This window comes from Seriola dumerili, unplaced genomic scaffold (genome assembly GCF_002260705.1).
Source record: "Seriola dumerili isolate Sdu_G_001 unplaced genomic scaffold, Sdu_1.0 BDQW01000068.1, whole genome shotgun sequence".
Taxonomy (NCBI): Eukaryota; Metazoa; Chordata; class Actinopteri; order Carangiformes; family Carangidae; genus Seriola; species Seriola dumerili.
Window position 1 is genome coordinate 14652953 of NW_019174323.1, and position 27611 is coordinate 14680563.

Below are 27611 nucleotides of genomic sequence, written 5' to 3' on the forward strand. Positions count from 1 at the left end.
GAAATAGCAAAACAGAAAAATTTCGTATTAGTATTTTCTCATCACCACCCTAACCTACAGCTGACCACTGTAGCACCGATAAAGATGCTTTTTATGTTCCTTTAAACACAACGGATTCAGCAATGTGTAGGATGCAACATCCAACCATGAAGGGACTTGAACTCTCAGTCTTCTGAGCCAAAGTCAGACAACTTGTCCATTAGGCCACATGGTCTCAAGGGGAGAGATGCTACCTTTTGACGGACCTATGGTTTGCATGACTAAGTAAGATATGGTGCTGCATGGTCTTAACACATGTTGCACATATTTGGAAAGTTTGGGCATGCAAAAGAAAATGTTTTCTGCTGCTGAACGTGGAACACTGGTTGAAGATAATACACTTTTGGAACTGTAGACATGTATTAATCATGCAAGAGTATCTATCTGTATCTAAGGATAAAATAGATTAAAAAACTAATTTAACAGGCCTATTAAATAAAAAATAAACCAGGTACTGAGTGTATTCATATGTTCCATTCCATTCCTCCTAATCTTTGGGCCTTTAAACACACCGACAGCCCCAACATGTTCGGCCTATCCTGAATATTCTGTCATAACGTACACAAATGCGATAGAGTTGGACTGAAAGCCTATGAATGAGATGGAAAGAAAAACAGAGCAACAACTACTGCTGATCAATGTATCTAGACACTGATGGTAGATCTGTTTTAATACTGAAATTTGGCATTCTCTGAGGTTGTTTTTTATTTTTTTTAACATTCAATGCTGCAGTAACTAAACACCTTATTTGTGATCACTGAAGATAGATCCCTAAATGAAATCTTGAAAAGTCATCACAATGTCTGGTAATAAATGTCAGGATGTTTGATTTTAGGAAAGGTTTTATTAAGCAGTTCTTCATGAAACCTTTATATCTGGAAAACCTGATGGCATCTTTGGTCCTTCCTTGTAACACTCATTCAACACCGGCTGTGTCCCGCTGAACCTGACCTCTGTCATATGTCAGCTCCTGTAGTTCCCTGATTTCCTTTGGGTGCTGTTGCCTGAGGTCGTGTCTTTAGTTCCTGTTTGGTGGTATATGTGGGTGGGGCCAGTTCCTGGACTGGAAGTAGCCCCTGAGTCCTTCCAGGTCCACTGGAGGGAAATAGGCTCCGATGCGTTTTCTCAGCCACCACTTCCCCTGCGCTGCACTGGCAGTGCCGGGCTGGCTGAACTTGTACTTGAAATGTTCTCCTCGCACCCACCTGAGAGGGAGGAGAACACAGGAGAGACTTTAAAAATCTCCCCTTCTCGGCACTTCACTCATTTGGATAAGATTCATTCTTTAATGAGCAACAACTAACAATAGAAATCTTCCATAATCCTCTTTGTGTTCAGATTAGTTTCAATCTGTCAGTTTTCATATTGTTATCATACCATACATGATAACATGGTGTCTCCTGGTTTCATGAATAACATCCTGGCAAAAAAACCTGTATGTTAGAAGCGAAAAGCAGCAAACTCTCATTTTTTCCTCACACTGAGACAATGGGCTGTAAAAAACCCGACAGGGGTTAATGATAAGTCACAACCCGGGACAATATTTTGCATATTTCCTGTGTGCTCTATATGTTATAAGCCATGTCTGCTAATGTTTCGGTTAATAACATTCACTAGCAGTCGAAATACTTCGGTGTTCTACACTGATAACAGAAAGCTGAGTATTCAGACAACTGAAATAATATGCAAGTAAACTATTAATTAATCAATCTTCATACTATTACTATTATTATTAATTTGAGGTATACTTTCACCACAAATGCATTATTTCTAGCAAGATAAAGTCATTATGTACTCTTTGCCTCACCAGAGGGAGCTATAGGACAGAAAATAACTACAGGAGAGAGTCATTCAATTGATCCATGCCCATACATTCAATGACAGATTGATCATAAATAGCACAATTATGATCTATTTCAGGAAATAACCACTGAAAAAAAGTTATAGGGGATTTTTCTTCAAAATAAGAGCATTTTAGAACAGGAAGTGATGCGGCTGGGAGATGACAGAAGGTGCTTCAAGCTGATAAAAGCTCTTACGTCAAAGCGGAGGATAAAGATCACACAATGTTCGGGTGGAAAGATGCACTGCTGTTGTTACCTGGGGGGGTCTCTGCCTCGGAAAGGGTTGTGGTCGAGCAAGGAGAGGACTGTGCTGTCGTTGGAGAGCAGACGTCCTGCTATGTGGATCACCCACTCACTCTGCTCGTAGGTCTGTATGAAAAGAGAACATGGTTGGGTGTGAAAAAACATGGACGGGTATGATAATACAAAAAGAAATATATTGATATCAAAACAATACAATGAACAGAAAACCACAAAGAGGTCAAAAGAGTAATAGATGGATACTCACTATTGGCTCATACTTAGTAGAATCAGCTCCAACTTAGCTGATACTAAGTTGAAGTTGGAGTAAGTAAATGCAACTCCTGCCCTCCAGTGTCTAGACACAGTCGGTGGACACTTGAGGCAGCATGCAGAAGGTTTTTGACTTGACAAGATTAAAGTCACGTGGAAATACTTCTGAATTTATTTCACCTCTTCAAATGCAAGAAGCAAACACAACACAAAATCACAAAAACAAGTTAACATGTACCTGGAAGGCGGCGAACCACATGAGCCAGTCCAGCCGGTAATGGTACGGTGATATGAGGCACGGTCTCCGGTAAACATCCCCTGGCTTACACAGGAACTGGTACTCCTCCCAAACTGCCTGAGGGTCCTTGGGGTCAGGACTTAGAGTGCCCTGGAAAATCACCTCTGTACGCTCCTTGGTGATGCTGGGGACAAAGTTTTGGAAAACAAGATTAAATAGTTAATAAAGCTGCAAGAAAGTTGATTTTTTTTTACAAATGGCATGACTGACGTGCAAGAGTACAAGATATAACAGCAGCAGATTTACACAAAAAGTTTAGAATTTATTTATGTGCTTAGAAAAATAAAAGTGTGAACATCTGCACTTCCATTACACCTGTTGAGGAAGACTATTTGATATGATCGAAAGCTCCAGAACAGACAACTAATGGACCTTGTAGTGAGAAAAACCTGACACTGCACTGTGGAAAAGCAAGATTTAGAGGTCTTGTGTAAATTATCTTAATTTCGTTTTAAATTCAGGCACAACTCTACCTGCCGAAGGCCCCGTAGGTGTTGACGATGCGCAGTGGGTCAAAGGAGGTGTTCATCACCTGCCTGGGGCTGAACAAGTTCATCACCACGGGAATGCTCAGATAGCCAATCAGAACGCCCAGAGAAATGTTCACCACCCGACGTATCAATATACCTGACACACACACACGCACACACACACACACACACACGAAAGGAAAAGAATGAAAAATCGTATTAGTTTGTATTTATTCTGACTAAAGGGAAATTGGATACAGTTTTATGGATCAGTTCCAGTCCGTCTGTCCGTCCATCCATTACACACTATTTACATCGCTCTTAGCCACATTTGATGAATTTGCAAGGATCCATGTCACTGCTCCCATTTCGCCTAAAGGAGTTGCTACAGCTTTTGTTTACTTGTTAAATTCTGTTGAGTTTTGGAGAAATAAAGTGTCTCACAGCTGTGTAATCCCAGTTTTCCAAATGAAACTGAGTGGCCCAAGGGAAACCTGTAATTACACCTTAAATCAGGGTGACATGTTTGTTAGTGTCTGGCCAGAGAAGGGGATTCATCATTTGGGAGGGGGCTGACGTGACAGACTCAACGCTACTGAGAGTGTACAGTAAGTCTATGTGTGTTTATGTGTGTGTGATCCCTTTAACACTTCCTCAGTGGAAAAGGTTTGGCCTGTTAGATCATGGGACGGCTTGGTATTGACAAATGTTGGCTAAGTCTGCATCAGTTCCTTCCTACCTGTTATGTGGGCCTGCTTATCCCGCGCATGGTAAAGACATCAACACAATCCAACTAAAACTTTTAACAAAGACCTTCTGGGTCTGTTCAAATGATTAAAACACACTCACACTTAAGGTAAAAGCCCATTTTATATTCAACTTCCTCCCACAAAGTAAAGACACTAATGGGTCCAATGAGACCAATTAGAGAGGCCACTCTCATTCTTTTACGTTTTAAGAAGTCTGTAATGTAAAAAAAAAAAAAAAAAGTAAGCCACATCACATTAAATTTCAATAAACCATATGTCAGACTTTTCCCAGCAACTCAGCTGTCCAAGTGCTAATCCCTTGCCCTCCCTTAATTCCCTCTCTGGTATGACCAGACCCTTTACCTGCCATTAGCTTCTATTGTAAGTAATACCAATGTTATATCCTGTACATCGTCTGCTGTGTTTAATTTCAAAATAAAATATCAACCATTTGAAAGAGAAAAAAGACGGAATTAAATCCCACTTTCAGTATATATTTCAATATATATACTGAAAGTGGGATTTAATTCTGTCGTGAATCCACATACCTTTGGTGGGGCTTTGGGTGCGTCCAGCTGCATCCTCATTCTGTATCTCCAGCGCTGCCTTCTTGGCTCCCCCTCCAGAGCGAAACAAGAAGCCGAGGGATGCGTCGTCAAAACACGCAAGGCTGGGAACAATGGTCAGCCAGTTGAGGAAACTGAGGTTCCCACTCACTATCAGAACCATCTACAGCACAAAATACAAAAGACAGTGAATAGATATGCAGTTAGCAGAGAGAGGAACCTACATAACGCTCCAAAACTTTACCATTAAACAAGCAGTGGAATGATTATACTGCATCACTTCAGTATGATGAGGCCTTTATATATTTACTGTAGAGAACAATGTAAATACATGGCTCATGAAAAGCCCAGAAATGATCATCTTGTGACCTCTGACACTGCCTGAAAGACATGCTATTTGAAAAACATTTAATTGAAAATAAGTCTAATAAACTTACAATAAAAAAACTGATAAATAATATAATTTGGTCTTTTTTACCAGAACACATTTATGTCAACAACAGTACTTTCATTCAGTCATAAATGAACCATTATTTATCACGTGTGGAGAACAAATCAATTACATCTCTAGTCTTGTCGAGTTGTTCACAAAATGATGATTAACATACAGCTCCTGTAACTCCATTAGCCCCGAATTCTAATGGGAATCATGCCATTTGCCATCATGTACAATCACCAAACTGTTTTACAAATCATGTTATTTTTAAATTAATTATGAGAGGTAAAAAAAGAAAAAAAGAAAGTCACAAAGTTGTTTTTCTTTTTTCTTTTTTTTCCTGCAATTTTTCTTTTTTATTTTGATATATAACAAGAACATCATAGAAAATTGTATTTCCAAACTAAAACTTCCCCAGTTTCCCATCCAACCCCAGCACAAACACATAAAATGGAGGAACCAACAAAAATACAAAGTGGTTTTCTTAAAAATAAGGACATAAATAAACTATTTTTATGTTGGAAGAAGTGAAGAAGAAGAAGTTGCCCAACTGCAATGGACTTCACATGACAATATTGACAAGTGGGAATATTTTATGAAAAACCCTTTTGATTCTTTTGACCTGTGGACCCTTACGGACTACAGGAATATAAATAATCAAGGAACAGACAGACAATCGGACATCACGACCGCTTCAAAGATAGAGACCACCGTTGAGCCATCTGGCTGGTTTATGATGTTGGTAAATATTAATTAATTATGCTTTTGTATCAATGTAGAAAAAAACAAGCAATTGTATCTTTATGTGTGTTGCTAAGCTGCTTTGTTTTAAAAGGGGCTATTTGTAAAAATCTGCAAAATTATTGGCAGAGATACATGTGAGCGTTGAGTTGAAGGTGTAGCTTTAAAACTCATGGTTCGCCACTGGTGAATAGTTTGTATTACCTGGAACAGGATCTGGAGTGCCCCGTTGACCATGCACATCCGCCTGCCCAGGAAGGTGAAGAACGGGACGATGAGTTCAATGAAGTGGTTGGACAATGTCTCGAAGCGATGGAACCACCATGGGGACCGGTGCATGTAGTAGGACATGGGGTTAGGAACCGGCTGGGTCTGTAAGAAAGAAATGGAGGGGCAGAGAATGGAGAGGAGAACAGGTGAAGCTGAGTCTTTGTTGATGTCAGAGACAGTGTTATGTTGCAGGAAAAGTTTCAGGGGGCAGTTGTCCAAATAATAAAGAATTTGAATTAATGGATCTTTCCATTAATTTCTGCACAGAAACATTCTTTTTTTAGAAAAATAATCTTTGATTATGTCCAGTGTCTGCTCTGCTCTGCTCCAATACATGCTGCAGCAGTTTCTAAACATAGACAGATGGTTTCTCTGCTTTACTTTGGCACTAATCTCTTGTCTCAGCCCAGGATGGAGAGCAGGTTATGGTGCCACACCTTGACAGAAACATTTCCATGTCTAAATAAAGATGGAACTTTATTTAAATGAAGGTAACCCCACCTACACACAAAAAAACAGTCAGAGGTTTCATACAGAGCCGAGCACTGTTTGTGTACGTATGATTAAGTGTGTGTGCGTTAGGTGGTTGCATGTAAACCGTGTAATGACTGAACATGCAAACAGTGTCAGGCGATGTGGTGAAAAATAAATATAGCACAGAGAAAGACGTGTTAAAAAAAAGAAAAGGTAGTTAGCACACGTCTGTACTCTTATTGTTTTTATGGAATGGAAGATAAAAAAAGGGGGGTTATTTAACCTATAGCTAACCAAAATACCCCTGGAAATCCAAGGGCAAAGAGCCTGCAACCTCAGACAACCAAACAACCTCAGCTGGCCTGCAAACTAGCTGCGTTACAACAAACAAACTAAAGCAAACAAAATTGCCGAAACACACCGACGCAGCCCCCTGAGAGTCAGGACAGGAGGAGATCTGCAGTTTCTCTGCAGGTCTGAAAGAGAGCAGTGTGTCAGAGGGGGTTAATAAGGCTTCACCTGGCGCCAGTGGCTTCCAGTGCTCCCTCTGTGTGTGTGTGTGTGTGTGTGTGTGTGTGTGTGTGTGTGTGTGTGTGTATCTACATTACCCCTAAGACCGTTGACAGTTGAGGTTGGAGCAGGTAAACTGACCCGGCATAGAATAAGCTCTATATTGTAATATGGACTGTCACCGTGCAACTAGAAGAATTTCCTTTGCGAGTATTTGTTCCTCCCATTTCAGACTTTAATTCATAATTCAGTTAAAGCTACAATATGCAAAGTCTGGAGACCAAGTTAGCGCTAGCATCAGAGTCAACCCTTTGAGTCTGCCATAGTGATGTCTTCCAGCAGCTAATATTAGCTTGAAGCCTCGGTGGGAGATGAGCAGTAGACCAGAAGCACATTAATTGAAAGCCTTGAGATCCCACTCCTGACTCACTCAGAACATTTAGAGGAGAATATCTTGAGTCCGGGTCACAGAAGCCTTTGACAGCTCTCCATGTAAGATACAGCTGCCAAGAAAAAGTTTTGGGAAACCTTGTGGAATCGCCTGGTTTTCTGTATTAACTGGACATAAAATGTGATCTGAGCAAGTCACAAACGTAGACAAACACAACGTGCTTCAGCACACGCTAATGTTTCGATCATAACAAGACACTGATAAGCTGATAATGTATCAAGACTACTTACTGCTTGAATCTCCCCCTAAATGCTCAAAAGCCACACTACAGCAGAAAATACTGTTACTTATATTAAATAATAAGCAATAATTTTCTCTTTTCGAGGTATTTGTGCAGGTGTCATGACGCACAGCAGCCAAAGAAGACATAGTATCATTAGTTAAGAAACGCTTGTCAAGGGTGTGGAGTTACCAGGTATATAATATGCTTTACTCTTCCAAGAGCCAAATATCTTAGGACAACCTTTAAAAAAAAATGAAATCTCTCCTCACATTTTCCTGCATTTTTGTTTAACTGCTGCTGCTCTTGTGCTCCATTTAAAATATGAACTGTATAGACGATGTAATTAAGACCATGGCTCCTTTTAGCCATTGGAATCTGGAAGCAAAGCGTCACTGAATTGCTCAATTATATTTCGATTTTTTTTTTTTTTATTATTATTATTGTAAACTGTCATTGAAAGGCTCCATGTACCCAAGAGTTTCCCTTACACACCGCATAATTATAGCAAGTCACTCTGCGTTAAAGAATTATACTCATTTAGCCTGGTTTCAGTGAGCACATTTAATGTCCTCTGCTGTTTGATATTTTTCTACATTAGGAAGATTAAATTCAACATTTGTTGGTCAGACCACCACTTTCATCCAGACTGAAATATCTCAACCATTATAGGGTTTATTTTTTTCTTCATCCATGAATCCTGCTGGTTTTAGTGAGCCTCTGACTGTATCTCTAGTGCCACCAGCAGGTCAAACTTCTCACTTCTTCTCTGAAATCAGTATTTATTTGACGGATTGGCACCAAATTTTGTACAAATATTCCTGTTTCTCAGACCATTAAATCTTATAACGTTTCCTCTTGGCAAGACTGCTACGCAAACAGCTGTTAACGCTAACGGTGGCTATGTAGCAATAGCAAAACTAACATGTAGCTCCTTTAAGAGGATGAACTGTAAAAAGTGTAATCTACTGTGTTTAGTGTTAATTAGCAAATGTTAGCATGCTGACACCCTGACTTTAGACCGCTGAACAGAAGTGTGTTAGCATTGAGGCTGTACTTAGGCACTGTGGTGCTATCACTCACAGCTGCTAGCATGGTTGAATTATAACAATATATACAGGTATTTCACATCAGGACAAAATATTTGCTACTGTTCATGTCCGATAATTAATGTTACCTATTAAAATAGTTCTATTTGGTCATAGTGTGTAACGTTTAAAAGCACACGGTACTGTCTGCAGCTTAAATCGAAAACAATATATGTTTTCACTGCCAAGGCGAAAATTCACTGACATGATATGAAATGTTTCTGTGGTATTTAATTCCTTATATTTCATGGTCCTCATCATCATTTGGCCTTTAACCCCTTAAAACAAATATACACGCGGTCCACCATCATATTCTGGATATGCACAGTGGTGAGGTTCAACCAAAGATTGGTTTTCCCTGTTTAGGATATTTTGTGATTAATTGTCAGATGTGGCAGATTTATTTGCACACAGTTGACATAATAAATGGGTACAGTGGATAAGAGTTACTGTATCTAATTTTTCAGCTTGAGAACCATTGGTCTATTGCTCTACATGGCATTAGCGATGCTAAAATTGTTCTAACCATGGGAACTGAAAATGCGGGAATAAATCAGATTTACAACGCAGAGTACCAAAGAACCAAATGAAAAATTTTCCCTAACTACATGAAAAGTGTGTATTTTATATTTTCTTCCATAAATCACACACATTATAATCCCAAACTGAACTAGCTATCCAGTCCCACAGGAGCCAGTGTATTACAGTCTGTGAGCCATTTCCATTATATTAAAGACTGTGAGTCGTATATTGTATTCTTGATGTGTGTCAGTTCCAGTCATCCAGTTCCATAGGAGCCAGTGTATTCCTGTCTATATTAATTACAGACGATGGCCCTCCTCCCCCTGCGGCTTGCTAACACAGAGCAGTGTGGGTCAGAGTGGTTGAGCATCCCACAGGGGGAAAAACAAACACTGGATTTGCACAACCTCGCGCTCTGTGTGAGAGGCTGATTTATTGAAACCCTCGACAGCGGTTACTGTAATGTGTTGCCCTGGTGTGGTTAGCCTGATGTGAGTTCATTGCCGTCTTGTCATCAGTCAGTAGACAAAGCCAAGGCTCAGTGTTTTTGTATATCTGGATCAGTCTTCGATATTCAGTTTTTCAAAAGAAAACAGGCCTTTGGGAAATTTAGAAACTAGTCTTTCGGAGAATGAATTTACTTCTGCTGGTGATGCAGCCTCAGGAATAACTTGTACTGCAAGTGTCATCTGAACTTGATACTGACACAGAACTGGATAGTTTTGTTGAAATCTTTGGCTCTGACAGTTCATTGATGTGGTGTTGCTGCACTTTCCCAGAGGTCAGCAAAACAGCCTTGGGATTTCATGTTGAGAAAATTTCAAATTCTCTTATTTTCTGGTCATTGCTCTTGATAACCACTCTCTTTTCTCCTTCACCGTTGCATCTGGAAACGTCAAATGCATAATTGTGCACCGGAAGATTTTTCCCAAGAAAGAAGAGCCAAGTACGTTAAGTGTTCTACCCAGAAAATGTAAATGCTCTCATGAAAAGTATGTATATTGGTATGTTAACAATGGGTCAGGAGAATTATAATCCAGCTCTGCAGTTCCCCTCCGCTGTATGGCGTGTTCTCGGGGGAGTTTAAGCTTTCGGCTCCAGAGGGAGCTGAGCAAAAAAATGAGAAAACTGCCTTAAGTGATGTCACTTGAGTCAGCATTTGTTGGGGCTGAAGGCTACAAGTTTGAAAATGGAAAACATCTGTGGTTGTGACGTTATAAAGAAGTGAGCTCTGTAGCCTGCTCCTCATGTCTGACTGAGGCTTGTGGCAATGAGGCTACAGTAGCCACTACTGACACATCAAACCTGAATCTTTGAATGAAACGTTGGCTGTTGAGTTGCACTGTGGGTAATTCAGGTGACAGGTAGAAAAGAAAAAAAAAAATGCAGGAAATATTGCATCGATTTTGAGTCTTTCTGATGCTTTTCTTGGCTAGTCTTGTGATATGAAATCTGAAGTCTCAATTCATGGCAACACGATAAAGAAAGCTCAAAAAGCTACCAGCAGTTAAGGCAGAAAGAAAGCAAAGCTCAGCGGCTGATGAAAACGTTAGTCACTTTAATTAGTTTATGGATGGAGAGCAGGACATCAAGAGGGATTATGTACTGCAACAGGCTAACTCAATAGCACAACAGTTCAGAGAAACCAGTGCACTGCAACGAAACATACAGACACACATTGTGTACTCTACATACACAGACATAACACACACATAACACACACCTCGTAGTGGTAGTCCATGCAGGTGAGGTCTCTCCAGCATTTGTCCCCTCTGATTTTAATGAGACCCTAGAAAAGACAAAATAATAATAATATAATAAACTTTATGTGTTTTACAAAAAGAAATAAAACCAGGCAAGGCAAACATGAGCACAGAGGAAGCAAAAACATAAGAATTTAGATGAAAAAACACACACACACACACACACACACACACACACACACACACACACACACACACACACACACACACACACACACACACACACATATCTGTTGAAAGCTTGCACCACATTTCGAATTAGCTCACAAAATGTCAGAGAGAGGATTTTCCCATCTTAAAAGAGAAAATAAAACTCAATCAGGACCGAAAATACAGAGAAATGTGTCTCGGCCCTGTGCCTGTTCTTCACCAAATGAACCAAATGAAGTAAATAGTGCGTTATCAAGGACACGAGATTGTCAATACTGATACATTAGCCCATCATGTGGTTGGCATGGAATGTGGAATGAATCGGCCGCTAACCTCTCTAACCAGATTTGGAAAAAAACAGGACATTTCATACTGATAATGAGCTTGGCTGTTGGCTGCAGCTGCTGGCTGTCGAGGTGCTGCAGCCAAAGATGTTGCGGCTAATCTAATTCAATCATGAGATCCTGAAATGTCATCAATTAAAACCTGATATCCAGACCTCTGACATAAACAGAGCTGTCTGCCAGCCGTCCAGAGCCCCGGGGAGAGAATACCTGTGTGAATCCAACAGGTTTCCTTGAGGAGCACCACTAGACGAGCACCAGCGGATTAAACTGAGAGTTTTAACAGATATATTTCTGCACAATTATGATCCAGCTTTTTTTGCCCTGCCCCTATGTGAACATGGCTAATTGTATTCAGTGTTCATGAAGCACTAAAATCAAATTAGCGACACTTTTTGTAGCTTATCGCCTGATTACCCTCACAATCAGCTGCTGCTGTAAACAAGCTGCTGCAGCTCGAATTAAAAAGAGCATCCGAGCAGCTTAATGTCCCACCACAATGTGTTATAGTAACCATACCCAGCTATGCCAATGGGACAACAATAAAGGTAATCAATGTCAACATGCGTGATTAGCATAATATATGACCATCTCACATTTCTTTTTGTTTTTGCAAACCAAAAATCTGCTCTTTCAAGTTCGGTACAGACGTGCAGGACTTGCAGGAAAAGCCTGTGAGACCGAGTTTGGTAACTTGCAACTTTTCCATAGACAATGCAGTGAGTACTGTAAGCACGTTGGCTGCAAATTCTATGTCGTATATTCTACGTAAAGTCTATGATGTTTGAATGCGAGTTTGTCGTCTATCCAAATACCAAGGTCAAGATATTCTGTAACCCTCTCAGTAATGGATCTTTTTTTTTTTACAGTGGAAACATGAGAGTTACCGCAGCCAGCAACAGACAATGAGCAGACAATATACAATATAATATAAAAAATATGTGCAAATGATTTTCAAAAGTGTTTGACAATTTGTGGGTAGTTTATATTGTTTACAAAATCATTGTCCAATCTACAAACAAACACCAAACTATATATATATATATATATATATTTATATGATATGAGAAAATTTGACTGTGAAAAATCACTTTAAAAATATTTTAATATGTTAATTATTGTCTTGTCTCAGGGTGACAAGCTGTTTATTTCTTGTGCTAAAAAAAAAAAAAAAAACCACACACAGAACGTCCCGGTTTCCCACCAGCATTTACAGTATATTTATTTGCACAGGAAACTTTGTCAGATCTACGACCCTGAAGTTAAATATACGGTACATATGCAAAATACTGACATTTTTTCAAGTCGTGTTGTAAAAACGGTTTTACATTTGTTTAGAGAGACGCCTGAGAGAGGAGATGTAAAACTACACTGAGATGGTTTTTGGTTCTTAAAACCACAAATAAATCTTTTTCTTCTCGACACTTTAAAATAAAACAGCAGAAAAGTAAAGTGCAATATACGGGACCTTTAACAGTTGCCACCGTGTCAGCATGCACCGTGCAGTCGGGACAAAATAAAGGGGCATAACTTTACATCAGAGATTAAACCATGTCAGCAGTAACCAGTGTGACAACTTGGGACATTTCTTAGTCACGCTCCAAAAATACATTCATCATTTCACTCATGTCCTATGACTGACGGGTCCTTTGAAGTGCACGCTGAGCCAAATCGTCCTCACAGGCAGGAACTCTGTCACAGCAGTCACAGAGCTACGGTGAACCGCAGGCGGTCGGGCAGGCAAACGACTGTGACCAGAGCAGATCAAACACTGAAGGACTGTACTGCCGGTGGTCAACGAGTCCTTGCTCTGCTCCAGCACTGCAGTTTCAAACAATGAGATCTCTGCCATCATAACCTCATGTACTAACTAATGGTGTTCAGTTCACCTTCCAGTTAAGCATTTTGGATAAAAAAAAAAACCCTTAGTAGAGCCTAAAACTCGATCTATAACTAGTCTTCAACTTACAAAAAAATCATTGATGCACAGCGAGTACAGAGAGAACCAAACCATTTCTAGTAACGTTTAATGTCTAACTGAATTTTTAAGCTTCAAATAATAAATAAACACCAGCTACATGAATTAAAGCGTATACGTGTGGTATCAAGAGTTCAGAATAATCCAAAAACACGCCATAATTCAATGATAAAACATTATATTTCTACAATGAATGATTCTGTAACAGTCAGAGCAGATGAAGCGTTTCGAAACAGGGAGTGTGTAACGTCTGACAAAGCTCATCAGGGCATAGTGAGAGAAGTCATGTCTTTTCAGCTGTGAGCCCCTCGGAGCGACCTGGAGCTGAGGTGCGACCCCTGGGCTGCAGCTCCCTTCATGGTCTTAATAGGAAAAACCCCACTGGGTTTGTGGCGACTGCCGTGATTGGCAGATAAAACCTAGTCGGTGGTCTGAAATTCACCATGGAAACTGTCAAACAACCAGACATGTTGTTTAGCCGACCATATATTTGGGTTGGATTTCCAAATACTGGCAGGGTTTTATAGCAAAGCACAGCTCCAAAAGTAACGGTCTAAAATCAGGAGGACAAACACTGGAATATCCCAGGGAATTATGCTGTTGAGAAATAGTTTCATTTCTTCACACTGGCTCGCTGGATGTATCCAGGTGTGTATATGTGTGTGTATGTCATGAACATGCCTTTCTGCTTGAATTTACAGTATTTGCTTCCTTCCTAGACAGAAATATCCACGTCTGTGCAGGGTCTCCCCACAGGAAATGTGTTAGTCAAGGTGCTGCTGGCAGTAAAGGGGTTTCAGGAATGGGAGAGCCCCTGAGTAAATTCCATTTGATTAGTTTTTATTGTGTTTGACAAGTTCAATAACCGCTACGAGAAGTTCTATGCAGAGAAAAAGTCGATAAAAAGTTATTGGTTTGCAAAAGCATGAAGGAAACGTTTATTAAATAATAAAAATACTTTTAAATATTGGATAATAGAAGCTGTAAAGCATCACTCCTTTTTGTGTTTTCTGTCCTATCAGTTATTTTCCTCACTTTAAGGCGTCCACACACTGACTCTATGGAGTTGCAGGAATCATTCTATATATTAGTAAAATGTTTTACTCACAGCTCCCAGCATGATGCGGACAATGAGCCACCTGAAGGTCCAGATGCAAATGAGTGAGGGGGGGCAGCGGCGGGGGACCTGGGACAGAGTCCAAACTGGACACAAGAAAATGGCCAGGAAGCCCGTCTCCAGCAGCTGGCTCTCCCAACCTGGACAAATCATCACAATGTTTAAACGTCAAGTTCTTTTCTAAAGGTTCAACGGGCCACACAGAACAGACAGCGCTTAATTCAACAGGCCACACAGGTTATAACAAAAGGACAGACTGCGGTGCGTCAGAGCAGTGCTTCTCAAAGTGGAATCCCCAGGGGTCCTTGAAGGGGTTCCTGGGGGGTCCCCAGCAAAAAGGGGAATAATTAATTTTCACTATAATTCCATCCATAAGTAACACAATAACAGGATGTATGACTATTTTGGTCACGGGTTTGTGTAATGAAACACCTCAAAGCAAAAATGATCTTATCAAATGGGGTTTCCTTGATGTGAAAGTTTGAGAAGCACTGCTTTAGAGGAAGCCAGGGGGGTGAACGATGGACAGATCCACTATAATCTACTATATCTTATAAATATACTATATCTTATAAATCTTTTTTTAAGACTCACTTTTATTTATTGACTGTTGTTTTTATTCTGTTTTAGTTTGATTTTATTATTTGTATTTCTGTCTTTATTGTAAAGCAATTTGTAACTTTGTTTTTGAAAGGTGCTATATAAATAAAGTTATTCTCATCGTTATCATTATTATTATCATTGTAAAAACTAGTGTATAAACTGCTCTTTCCATGTATTGTTGTCATATATATATATATATATATATATATATATAATGTAAACAGCCTCATTTAGTCAGTTTTATACAAAAGCTTTTCTTGGTGGAGATTAAGACACATTAACCAACAGTGTCACTGGTGCTTACTTACTAATTTATTTTAAACATATGATGAGAATAGCCTTCGTTTAGCATGTATTTAGTGATGAACTGTGAAGTGATGGATGAACTGAAAATCAATGATGACATGATGACATTAACTGAAAAATGCAAATCATGCTGAGGAGTATTTGAATGTCTGAACCAATTTCATGGTGATCCATTCAATAGTTGTTGGGATATTTAAGTGTGGACCAAAGTGGCCCAGCTGACCCACAGACCGGCGCTGCTATTCCTAGAACCACGTTGCTAGCAGGACTGAAAAAAAATCCAATATAATTTGATTATATTCAAGTTTACCTTACTAAATGCCATATTGCAGCTCTGAATTTTTTCAAGCGGGTGAACAGTGTCTGCCACTAATGACGCAAACAGCACAAACCTCTGGCCTCTGGTTTGCAGTCTAGACTTGGGAACAATTGGAGGAGCTCAGTCTGCAGACTTAAAGTTGCACTGTCAGCCATAGGGTGATAATAGGTCCAAAAGAAAAGAGGGAGTGAGGGAGAAAGACAGTGTGAGTGAGAGAAAAAGAAATAAAAAAATTGTTTTTAAAAAAGAGAAATAGAAGCCGCAGCTCCCAACCACAGACATCAGCCTGGCGTCTCCGACTACAAAGTGTCATTAACCAGTCAGAGAGCTGCCACTGACCTCGCCACTTATCTGGGCCAGAGCCCTGCATGTAGCCTCCTATTTATACTTTCTTACTTCTTTCCTCTCCGTCCTCCCTTGCTACTGTTACATTCATGACGGTGTACTGGGTTCACCGAGTTAGGGGCTAATGTACTGTACGTCAATAAACCTTAATTCTGTCAGTGACTGGGTTTTAACTCAATAACTGGCTGTAAACAGTTCGGGAAACAATCACGAGAAAGCTGGTGGAGAGATTCAGAAGCATAAGTAGAGTAGTTTTATGAGCGGTGATTATATTGTATTATGGTTATGATCCATGACTCTACGTCTGCATGATTCCCAAGGATAAAACAATTTACGATCTTTTCATTCTTTGGGATCAATTCTCACCAGAATCATACTGAGTGCCCATTTCAACCCTCTCTGAATGAAATAATAGGATTGGCTAAACATCTCTTTACAAATATGTTCATTTCTACTCCAAAAAACATCATGAGTGTCCTCACGGTTACGGTAACACCGCTTCTCCAGACACATATGGAATGACGGTGTTGGCCGATGAGCGACCACCCGCGGTGTCGATGTTCTTCATGGATCTCATGGTTGTTTTCACAACGGTCCAGTCAGGGTCTCCACAAGCTTTAAGTGCTTCCTGCGGGTTTTTGTGTTCCTGGACACTTGTCGGCACGTTGTCAGCTCGCTGTTGTTGGGGTTCTGATAACTCCTAGATCATCTTCCCAGACTGTTTCCAGTAAACTTTTAAGTTGAGTGGGCGAATTGGGATTTACAGAGTAGGTAGTCTTGCAGTTTTCATTCTTCTTTTCTTCCATCTCTTCATACTTCGACTGAGTCTTCATACTAATTCAAGGCAGCAACGCAGTTCAGCTTCGGTTTGTGCAGGAGCAGCAAATCCCACTGCGGTTCCTAGTTATCAATAACACCAACAAGTGTTTATGTAGCACCAAATTATCACACATATATGAACACTGGCCAGGTGTCATCAAACGCACCACAAGTCTCAGTCGTGGTGAGTACAGTACTAGTAAAACTTAACTTAACTTTTCTTTTAATTGACCCGGTCTCAAGCCTCTGGTCCATGATCTTGTCCGTCGTCCATGTTTGATAGTTAATAGGCTGATAACTGGTGAAGTTTAGCACAGTCCCGGGGCAAGCTAACCGTTAGCTTCATCCACATTTCCTTTCAAATGTCGCGCTGATCATTTTTGACGTAAATCGTTAAACAAAAACTGTAAACTGGTGAAACAGTGTCGCAAAACAGCCAGTTACATTGCAGAAGTCAAACTACACTGCAAAACAGCTAATTCAAATGATAATGTTTGAATTTACATACAAGTTGAGTTCGTAATGAAAACAACACATATGAAATACTTGCTACTCGGTTTTGTGGTCACTCGCAAACAGTTTGAGAAACACAAAATTTAAGATATGATATCTTAACAAAGTGACTTGCGGACCACAAGGGGTCGCTTGCGGATCACTGGTGACCACTCTTTGAGAGAGGCAGGTCTAAAGTATGCATGTATGAGATTGAGGGACTTTATCACATGACTTTCACTATAAACAAACTGAAACGGTATCCAAACCTGTGAGTGTTTCACATAAATGTTTTGCCTCTGATCCACTTCGTCTAACTGACGAGGAGGAGCGAAGAAAGTTCCTGGATTCTGTTTTAAGGCTGAAAACTGTGCGAGTCACTGGGTGTGGATGATGAAGTTCACTTACCGAAGGAATACCTGAGGAAAAGAAAAGAAAACAGAGCGGACAAAGCAAAATAAGAATTCTGATGCATTCTTTAACATTATCAAACAGCTAGAATGAACTAAATGTAATGGTTATTTTCTTTATTATTATCAGTAGCATTATTATTATTATTATTATTATTATTATTTTCTTCTTTATTTAACTTGGAAGAAGCAGAACAAGCTGAAAACGCAACTAGGGCTGCAACTAACGACACTTTCATCACTGAGTCATCTGATGATTTATTTTTCCAAAGTAACTGATTCATTGTCTTGTGTGTGAAATGTCAAGAAAACTGTGAAAAGTGACCATCACAACTTCCCATAACCCCAACTGACACTTTCAAAGTGTTTTGTTCAACCAAGTCCCACAACCCAAAGCTAATCACTTTACAATGACGAATGAAGAAAAACAGCAGCTTTTTTTCTAACTATTGATTATGCTCTAACTATAAAACTATAAAACTAGTTCTGATCTTGTAAATAAAAGTATAAAAGCATAAAATATAAAAGTTGTTCTCATTTATTTATGGCAGGTAAAGTTAAATGAATGTATTATACGATTATGGATATGATGTTTGAAAACATGAGCAGAGGACTCCGACTCTTTTAATGCACTACACTAAAGGAGAAGAATAAAATTGCTGGAATTAACTACATTTGACTAAATCTGTCCATCCCAGACTCACCACAGCTGCCCCACGTTGACCAGCGAGTGGTAAAGCAGCCACAGCGTCGCCATGATCATCATATTGGCCATTCCTGTCACCAGCACGAACGCCGACAGAGCCATCCCCACCAGGGCGATGCCGTCCAGGTTGGCGTCCATGTCGCCCCAGTCCAAGAACCAGAGGATGGACGGCGTGTAGGCCAAGGCGGCCAGGCCTATCTTTCCCCCGACGTAGCGCTTGACACTGTTGAGGTAGTTCTTGCAGGGCATCAGACCGTGCTCACCGATCAGTTGCTTGTTCTGGTTGTAAGCAACGCCGAACGCCACCACTACAGAAGAAGATGATGGAGAAACAAACAAATACACTGAACTTTTTTAAGTCTCAATTTTATCCTAAATGGAAAGTGCTATGAAGATGAACAATTTGCATCAGCAGGAATTTTAATTAACAGCAGCAAAAAAAAAAAAAATTACACAAGTGAGAGTTGTCTTCACATTTTAAAATTGCTCGGTTTGGGCTCAGGACTTTGACAGGGATGTGTGTGTGTTCACCTCTTGTGATTGTGAAATACTGTGGCCCTGAGAGCTCAATGTGCAGTGCAGCGGGTTTCTGTATTTGTTTGTGTTGTGTGCATTTACAGCCCAGGTGTTGTCAAACTGATGAAGATGTTTTCCTGAATTTTGTTTGTGTTTTCTTCAGCTGCAGAGCTTTTGAGCTCTCAGGGCCACCGTAAAAAACACCTGGTCCGTGTTCCACACCACACACCTGTGCTCATGCTGTTTTGGCTGTGTCTGAAAAACTGAACTGGACCACCGCTCAGGTTTCTGAACGTCACTCAGTTTGTGATAATTTGATCAAACACAACTTTATTTTACAATATAAACTAAAACATCAAATGCATTTTCCGCAGAATACAGACGCGCAGTTTAATGCCTGTTTCTGACTGTATTGCAAAGTATTTCTAAGATGAGAAGTTGAGGACACTTACAGTAAATAAAGGCGACGGAGCGCAGCAGCACGATCCGGGTGAGCCAGTAAGTCCCGGTCCGTAGAGACTCGGGTCTCTTTCCGGTCTCTGTGTCTTTGCTGGTGTCTGCTCCATGTTGTCTACAGCTGTCAGCGGACTCTGGCTCTGTCTTTCTGCTGTCGACACGTCTTTTCCTCACAGAGCTCTCTGAACTGCCGCTGCTGGCCGCCATGTTCACCGAGGTGACGGTCACGTGACTTAACAGACGCGGAAGTCATTTTTTCAATTTTGATTATTATTATTAGTAGTAGTAGTAGTATTGTTGTTGTTATATATATTTTTTATTTTTGCTTAAGAGAAATGCAATGTTACCAAGACTCAATACAGAAAACTGAATAAATATCATTATCATTATAATTATTATTATTATTATTATTATTATTATTATTACTATTATTATTATAATTAGTAGTAGTAGCCTAGTAGTAGTAGTAGTAGTAGTAGCCTTATACTTTGATTATTATTATCATTATTATCAATACTACAAATAATAATAATCGTGCAATAAAATAAATAAATAGGATGTTGCAGTATTGAAATGTGTGATGCACGAGTTAACACTTTAACTGAGGGAATTCGCTTTCAATAAAGAATAAAATAATCCTTTAATCATATTATATTATATCATCCGGTGGGTTTTTACTCATGCATTAATGTGAAAGCAGTATTTTAGTATTATACTTGCTCATTGTTGAGCTAACCTGAAGCACATATTTATATTGGTGGGCAGTTTAATGGATAACAATAGTCTGTATCATCTTTTGTTTATCTAATATCAAAATAGTTACTGATGTCAGATAAATGTTGGATGTGGATTAAAAAGCACATTTGTCCCTCAAATGCAGCATAAATGGAAATCCTCTCGTAAAGAATATTATTTTCTGCCTCTGAACTTGGACAAATCAAATCCAGCCATAACTTTTATTGAGCAGACTAGGCTTCTATCCAAAGCATCATAAAAATTTTAAAGTTTTAAATTCTAAATCTGATATTAACTACTAACAACTCTCTGCCTCCTCCTACTTCTTCTTGCCAAACTAGGAGGTACTCTGCTGGTAAAACTTTGCACAAGCCAATAGCAAACGAGGGGTGGAGAGGTGCAAGTTCTAAAGAGCGTTAAAGAGCTGAAAAAGAAAACAGTGGCTCGTCAAACTCTGTCTCGCTTTGGAAGAGGGTGTGGAAAGGAATGGCAAGTTCAAGACAAGAAATGTGGGATTTTACTTGACTTCGTGGTGAAACAGTCTTCCTGCAGAGCCGTGCGCCTTTACGCACGGAATTTCGGCAAATTCTTGCAGCTTTTTTACTGGGCAAACATGACAGAAGAGATCAAGTCATTGACGGAGCATCCATGCAGTCCAGTCGGCAGCGACAGCTCCATGTCCCCGCATGGTTCGGATTCAGAGTCTCTAGTGTCTCCGGCAGGGTCGGACGCACAAGGGACTGCGTCTGGTAATACGCATAAGGTTGAGAGCAGCACGGAGGATGAGCGCTTCCCAGCCTGCATTCGCGACGCGGTGTCACAGGTGCTGAAAGGTTACGACTGGTCGCTGGTACCGATGCCCAGTCAAGGGGAGAGAGGGCTGAAAAACAAACCTCATGTTAAACGACCGATGAACGCTTTCATGGTTTGGGCGCAGGCAGCGCGCAGGAAGCTGGCGGACCAGTATCCTCATCTGCACAACGCTGAGCTCAGTAAGACGCTGGGTAAACTGTGGCGGTGAGTACTGGAACTCAATTGGAGTCTCAACGTCAGACAATGAGCAGTTAGTAGCCTACTGCATGCAACTCAATTTGAAGACCACCACAGTTTGTGTTTCTACGGCAAAATCCTGGTGAATTTCGTTCCAAAATGAGAATGAAAATGTGACAACTCCTAAGACAGTATTACTGGCGTTATTAAGCACAAAATTAGATTAAGTAATTTGCTGCTGACTTACTGTATTACACTAGTAAAAAATATTGGTTGTAAAATATAAATCAAATATAAAAATACCCCTGTGTAATACAAAACATATTAATAAAAGACCAAATGAAAGACGAGTAACACATTCTCCCTTACTGGTCAGTTGCTAATGTAAGTATGAAAAACATGAAAAAATAAGTAAGTAGCCTAAATAAATATTTCCTTGTATCTTTACAAAAAAAATTACAGTATAGCAAAATAAATCACGTTTGTTTTCTTCAGGCCCAGTATACACCCAGTTCCACGGCCTGACTCTGGCCCATATACAGCATGATTGTAAGATGCTACTTCCACATCTGGACCAACTCTGGTGCACACACAGAAAATCTTCCAGCTGTCAGTCAATACCTGCCCACATGTGGAAGTACTCGGGCCAGAGGAACCAGACATAAGAACTTTCATTTTGCTATAAAAAATACTCCATTGCAAATAAAAGTCCTGCATTGAAAATGTTGCTCATGTAAAACTAAGTATCAGGTCTAGATTAAATATTAAGTAAAAAGTATTATTAGCAAAATTTGAGTGTTATACCATTATGAATTATATTGTTGGATGATTCTTACAGATGCATCAAGTTGCATTTGTTGTAGCTGGTCAGTGTGGAGGTAATTTGAACTATGTTACATACTTTTGGGTGGTATGTAGTGGAGTAGAAGTATAAAGAGGCATGAAATGGAAATACTCATATAAAAGTACAAATGTTAAGTGCAGTAGCCAACTTGGGTGACCTAGTTATATTCCACTACAGCATATAATATATATAGAGCAAAATATTATTCCCACAGTGAAATTATAACTTGGCATTATTGACATCAAAAATACGGTGAATGCAAAGTGTAGAAATGTCACTGAAAATAATTCTAATTTATCATTTCCTGACTTTTTTTTTTTTTTTTTTTTTAGAGAATGCTAATGCTGTTTTTTTCAATAATGAATTTAGACAGAAAAAGCACTAACATGTACCCATGTCGGATGCTGGTATTTAAATTAACTTCCAATAATCCAGTAAACCCCCCCCCCCCTCTCTCCCCTTCAGGCTTCTCTCTGAAACAGAGAAGCGTCCTTTCGTCGAGGAGGCAGAGAGGCTGCGGCTACAGCACAAGAAGGACTACCCAGACTACAAGTACCAGCCTCGGAGACGCAAGAGCACCAAACCGGGTCAGGGGGACTGTGGAGCAGGACTGGTCCAGCAGCAGCATCAACAGGGCTTGTATAAGACAGAGCCTGGGGTGGCCAGGCTGGCTGGAACGGGGGATGTACACCATCATTATCATCCAGACAGGACAGGTGAGACACTGATCACATCCATGTTAATAAAGTTTAATACTCTTGTACCCTTTTATGCTTCAGCGTGGAAATATTGATTGGTGCTTTCTTCGTTTATGGTTTCCAGGTCAGTCTCATGGACCTCCAACACCTCCCACTACCCCTAAAACCGACCTCCACATAGGAAACAAACATGACGCCCACCGGCTTGTGGACGGCAGCACCGGCTCCGCTCCTCCTCCCAGCCGTCAGAACATTGACTTCAGCAACGTGGACATCTCCGAGCTCAGCACTGACGTCATCAGCACCATCGATGGATTTGACGTCCATGAGTTTGACCAGTACCTGCCTCCCAACAACCACGGCTCCGCTGTTCTAACCCCGCCAGATACCAGCCACACGCATAACAACCCCTCTGGATCATTCATCCTACCCAGCATCCACTCCCACAGCATTCCCCCTTGGACTCCCAAAACTTCTGGTGCGTCTTCCACTGGAATGCCACCATCTTCTTCCAGTCGTGACACCCATGGGCCCCATGAGGACACCAGCCACAAACCTCAGATTAAAACTGAGCAGATGAGCCCAGGTCACTACAGCAGCTCCTCCTCCTCCACTCCTCCGCCACCACAACCAGAGTACACCTCCCTCAGCTCGGGTGCCTGCCCTTACCCAAGCTCCTCCACTTCTTCCTCCAACCAATCTGACCACACTGACCTTCAGAGCTCCACTTTCTACAGCGCCTTCTCTGGGTACCCTGCCGGTCTGTATCAATACCCGTACTTCCACTCCTCCAGAAGGCCCTACGCCACATCGCTTATCAACAGCCTGGCCTTGGCACCACCTCCGCACAGTCCTCCCTCTGGCTGGGAGCAACCTATCTACAAAACACTCACCAGGCCTTGAAGAAGAGGATACAATAAATTTAGTCATATAAACAAAAACTACTTATAGTTTGTGAAGTTTGAAGGAGCTTAAAGACAATTTTTGGAGATTTGCTGACATTTTTATCTTATTAAGAATTATTTTTCAAAGGTTTAGACCAGTTTGGATTTGCGAGGGACAGTGCTAGCAGCTGTCAGCCAAATGGCTCATATTGTGCGTCAATGTACTATTAAATTTGTTCATTTTCATGGAAAAAAAATTCTAAAGAACAAAGATTCAGTGTTTTGTCTCTTTACTGGGCAAAAAGGTCTGTGAAATGTCATTTGAACTCTTATGCAGACTAAAACGTTCCATTAAAACTCCACACTAATGAAATTTTGGTGTGTGAGTAGCTCATATATACAGCAGGGTGTTGCAGATTTAATAGCAGTTTTTCCACACTTAATCTGGCTGGAGTAAAAATAGTTTCCTCACCTTCACCTTCATATTGGTGGGATCAAGGTATTTTTTTTCTTCTTTTAAATATAGGCCTACAGCAGATATGTCAAGGTTCTGCATTATTCACTACAGATTCTTTAGCTAGCAAGAAAGTTTATGAACCATAGGGGCAGAGAGATTGTTTAGCAAATAGTTCCTGATTTTATGTTGTTAGCATTCTTGCTGAGAGTTATATGAGAAGATCAATTCCACTCCTGCTTGTATATAAAACTACAGCTAGCAGGCAGTTAGCTTGGGCTAGCATCAAAACTGGATGCAGGGGCAAACAGCTAGCTAGCTAGCGCTGGATTATTTCTTGGTTGAAACTAGTTATTTCCTGGAGTCATGTGATAACCTTCCTGTAAAACCACAACCTGCTGCTCTTTTTATTTTTTTGTTTTTTTAAGTTATGTGTTAGAAAGTTTTATAGTTCACTAATAGGAAGAGCCATGGTAGCTGTTTCCAGTCTTAATGCTAACCACCTCCTGGCTGTTAGCACACAAGTATGAGGGTTTTTTGATTCTCTCATTTGTCTCTTGGTAATAAATTTCCTAAAATATCAAGATATTCAATTTAACAGCAAAAAGGTGTTATTGCAAAACAACTTATTTACATAAATTTGACTGCTTTGTGAGCATAAAACAGAAACAGAATAGAGAGAGAAGAAAAACTTAATCGTCTTGTAGTGCTTGTGAGATTTAGTGTTTGATTGTGTCTGTATCCAGAAAAAAGGCCATCAAATGTCCTGTAGTATCAAATGTCATTTAGTTTAACTATCTCAGTGAATTCACAATACATTTTTCTTTCTCACACATTTAAGGTGACATTAGGTGCAGGGTCCCAAGGGTCAGAATCAATAGATTCAAATCTGATCATATCACTAAAGTATTTTCTCCCCTGGCTGGACTTTTTACTCTTACTGTTGACCTGTCCCTGACTGCTGCTTCATATTCAGTTTGTTTCCAGTCCAACAGCTGCTCCTGCTGGCTTTCCTGGGAGGGGATTAGCTAATTTCACAGTCCCAGCTCTGGTTGGATTATTGACAGCAGGTCCTGATGGACAGGACAGCTGGACTGGGTTTTCCAGAGGCACTGTAAACGCTTCATCTTATTGATCAAGTCTGACGTTAATGTGTTCTTAAGCTTATCTAAATGGTCGAAAAGAGGAAGTCCTACACTAAAAGGATGTTCTAAACTATTTTTTTTTTAATGAACAAATGGTTAGAACATAAGAACAACAAAAAATTTAATTAGGGTTATTCTTATAATATTCAAGCAGATATTTTACCATAACTAAATGTTTGCTGCATGTGCCAGTGCCTCACTGGCCATATTATCTTCAGGACAAACACGGCGGCTGCTGAGCCGAAGTCCCACCCGCTTTTAAATGCTTCCTGTGCGGGTTCAATCTGGCTGCAGCAGCTCAGTGGCTCACTGTCCGAGCAGTTTACCATGACAACCTGGTTGCCAACGACAACACAGCAGCCAGACAGAAGCAACATTGATTTACCCATAATTCCGTAAGGCCCTGGAGCCAGCATGTGCATGTGGAAGTTTGTGTAAGAGTGGCGAGAACATCAGGTGACATTTACACCAGCAGACCTTTCAGTCCACACTTTGTCCTGCTGTGAGTGTGCAACTCTACACGTCTCTAGTTTCCCCTTGCAGTGACTGATGAGCGCCATCTACTGTAATATGGAACAAGTGAACAGCCTCAGGCCTTTAGGAAAGTACTGAAGTGCTGCGTCCTCCATAATGACCATCTGCATATAGTTCCATGAAAAATTAATTTAAAAAGAAAGAAGAAATCTAGGATTTTTCAAGTCTGCAGAACTCCTCTGGAGAACCTGAGCACAGCATCTGAAAGATGTTACCTCATTTGGTGCATTGATTATAGTAATGGAGAGCAAGGTGTTTATTTGGCTTGAAATCTGGCTGTTTAGAACATTTTCATTCAAGTTTTTTTTTCCTTTAAAAGTATAGTTTAAGTTTGGGAAATAGGCCTATTCACTTTCTTACTGCCAGCTAGATGAAAAGATTGTTACCACTCTCATGACTGTGCATCACAGCAGGTGTGGAAGTAGAGCCACAAGGCAATTAGCCTAGCTTAGCTTAAAGAATGGTGGAAGCAGGGTAAAGTTAATCACCATACCTACCAACACCTCTAAGGCTTAACAATTATCACATATCTTGTTTGTTTAAAATCTTCATTCTGATGATTTCAGTGACAAAAATGTGATCTCCCTTTTAAAGCAGCAGAAGAGCTCCATCTGCTGGACAAAAGGGGCATACTGCACTTTCAATACAGAGATGCCTTCACAGTACACAATCTAAAAAAAAAGAAAAAAAGAACTAATACCTTAAGATGTTTTTCATCTGAAATTGTTGGTTATGTAGTCATGAGCATGTAATGTTAAGAAGTACTTGAGTTTTGGCTTTTAAGCATAATTCTGGTTTATTTCAACTTGGGTCTTGGTTTTATAGCTTTGGCTGTCATTTCTTTCTGATAACCTTGTGCTCATCAATCATTGCTAACAAGGCGAGAAACACAAGGCTAACACAAAGGCTTGTTATTTATCTGTGTTTCTTGCCATATTTTCATCTCAGCAATTCACTTGTTTTTGGTATTTTGTCTTGTGTATATTTTGTTGGGTTTTGTGTATTTGTATAAAGGCCATTCTACAGTAAGGACAGGGATTTCAAAGTAGCTTAGGCTCTGAATTCTATGATGTGACATTGTTTCATACTATACACCCAATATATCGTCCGTATAAATATAAGCATTAAATAAATAAATCTGCAATAAAATAATAAAATAATAATAAAAATAATAAATAAATGTTGCAAATCGGAATGATAGCCAACACTATGACAGTAAGACCCAAGTTTTAATAAACCAAAGTTATCCATTAATCAGCATTCCTTGTGTACTGAAGACACAGACACACTGGTGTTAACACAAATCAGACACTGCCACTTGATTTCAGACTCATCTGTATTGATGTTAAGATTTTTATAATGAAACAACCTATCACCGTGATTTAAGGATCAACACAACAATGTGTCTTCAAAACAAGATGCAAAAAGTAAATAAAACAGTTGTTGAAGTGTTATATAAATTACAATCCTGTCACATTACAATCCTTTAAAGCAGCGATAACTTTCTACGATGACTCAGTATGTTCAACAGTACAAATAAATAAGAGAACAGCTGTCAGATTGAGGTTTGAAAAGAACCCTGCCTGGATGCAGATCAGCCACCTCCAGCTACGTTAACAGCGACGGTGATCACTGAGAGTTTGTGTGTGTTTTTATGCATATTTGTTGTTAACAGCACTTTGTAGATTTGGGTTTAACAGGGTGTCAGTGCCAGAGGTTCAACCTCACAGCGTCCTCAACGAAAATGTCACGACTCCACGCACACAGTAAGCCACTGTCATCAAAACTGTACATTCAATAAATTAACAATGC

The 27611-nt window shown here is 40.0% G+C and overlaps 2 protein-coding genes across 2 annotated transcripts; one reads left to right on the forward strand and one right to left on the reverse strand.

The window, feature by feature from the left end:
- Nucleotides 1–632: 632 nt before the first annotated feature.
- Nucleotides 633–19722, reverse strand: lmf1 (lipase maturation factor 1). The gene is made up of 11 exons (XM_022742927.1): nt 19512–19722; nt 18542–18851; nt 17836–17846; nt 14535–14683; nt 10915–10980; nt 5861–6028; nt 4462–4642; nt 3168–3321; nt 2635–2818; nt 2140–2252; nt 633–1244 (listed from the first exon to the last, which is right to left on the reverse strand). Exons 1-11 carry the CDS (start codon nt 19720–19722, stop codon nt 1058–1060), a joined length of 1734 nt encoding a protein of 577 aa, XP_022598648.1. The 3' UTR covers nt 633–1057.
- Nucleotides 19723–20770: 1048 nt separating this feature from the next.
- Nucleotides 20771–23694, forward strand: LOC111219844 (transcription factor Sox-8-like). Its single transcript, XM_022742673.1, has 3 exons — nt 20771–21267; nt 22550–22800; nt 22907–23694. Exons 1-3 carry the CDS (start codon nt 20864–20866, stop codon nt 23683–23685), a joined length of 1434 nt encoding a protein of 477 aa, XP_022598394.1. The 5' UTR covers nt 20771–20863; the 3' UTR covers nt 23686–23694.
- Nucleotides 23695–27611: the final 3917 nt, after the last annotated feature.

What these genes read in the sequence shown, in the direction of transcription:
- LOC111219844 (XM_022742673.1), top strand. Translation starts at nt 20,864, where the DNA reads ATGACAGAAGAGATCAAGTCATTGACGGAGCATCCATGCAGTCCAGTC. An exon ending in ACGCTGGGTAAACTGTGGCG is followed by an intron (nt 21,268 to 22,549) that starts GTGAGTACTGGA and finishes TCTCCCCTTCAG; the next exon opens with GCTTCTCTCTGAAACAGAGA. An exon ending in TTATCATCCAGACAGGACAG is followed by an intron (nt 22,801 to 22,906) that starts GTGAGACACTGA and finishes TATGGTTTCCAG; the next exon opens with GTCAGTCTCATGGACCTCCA.
- lmf1 (XM_022742927.1), bottom strand. Translation starts at nt 19,722, where the DNA reads ATGGCGGCCAGCAGCGGCAGTTCAGAGAGCTCTGTGAGGAAAAGACGT. An exon ending in CTCCGTCGCCTTTATTTACT is followed by an intron (nt 18,852 to 19,511) that starts GTAAGTGTCCTC and finishes CTTCTTCTGTAG; the next exon opens with TGGTGGCGTTCGGCGTTGCT. An exon ending in CACCCAAAGCCCCACCAAAG is followed by an intron (nt 3,322 to 4,461) that starts GTATGTGGATTC and finishes TGTGTGTGTCAG; the next exon opens with GTATATTGATACGTCGGGTG.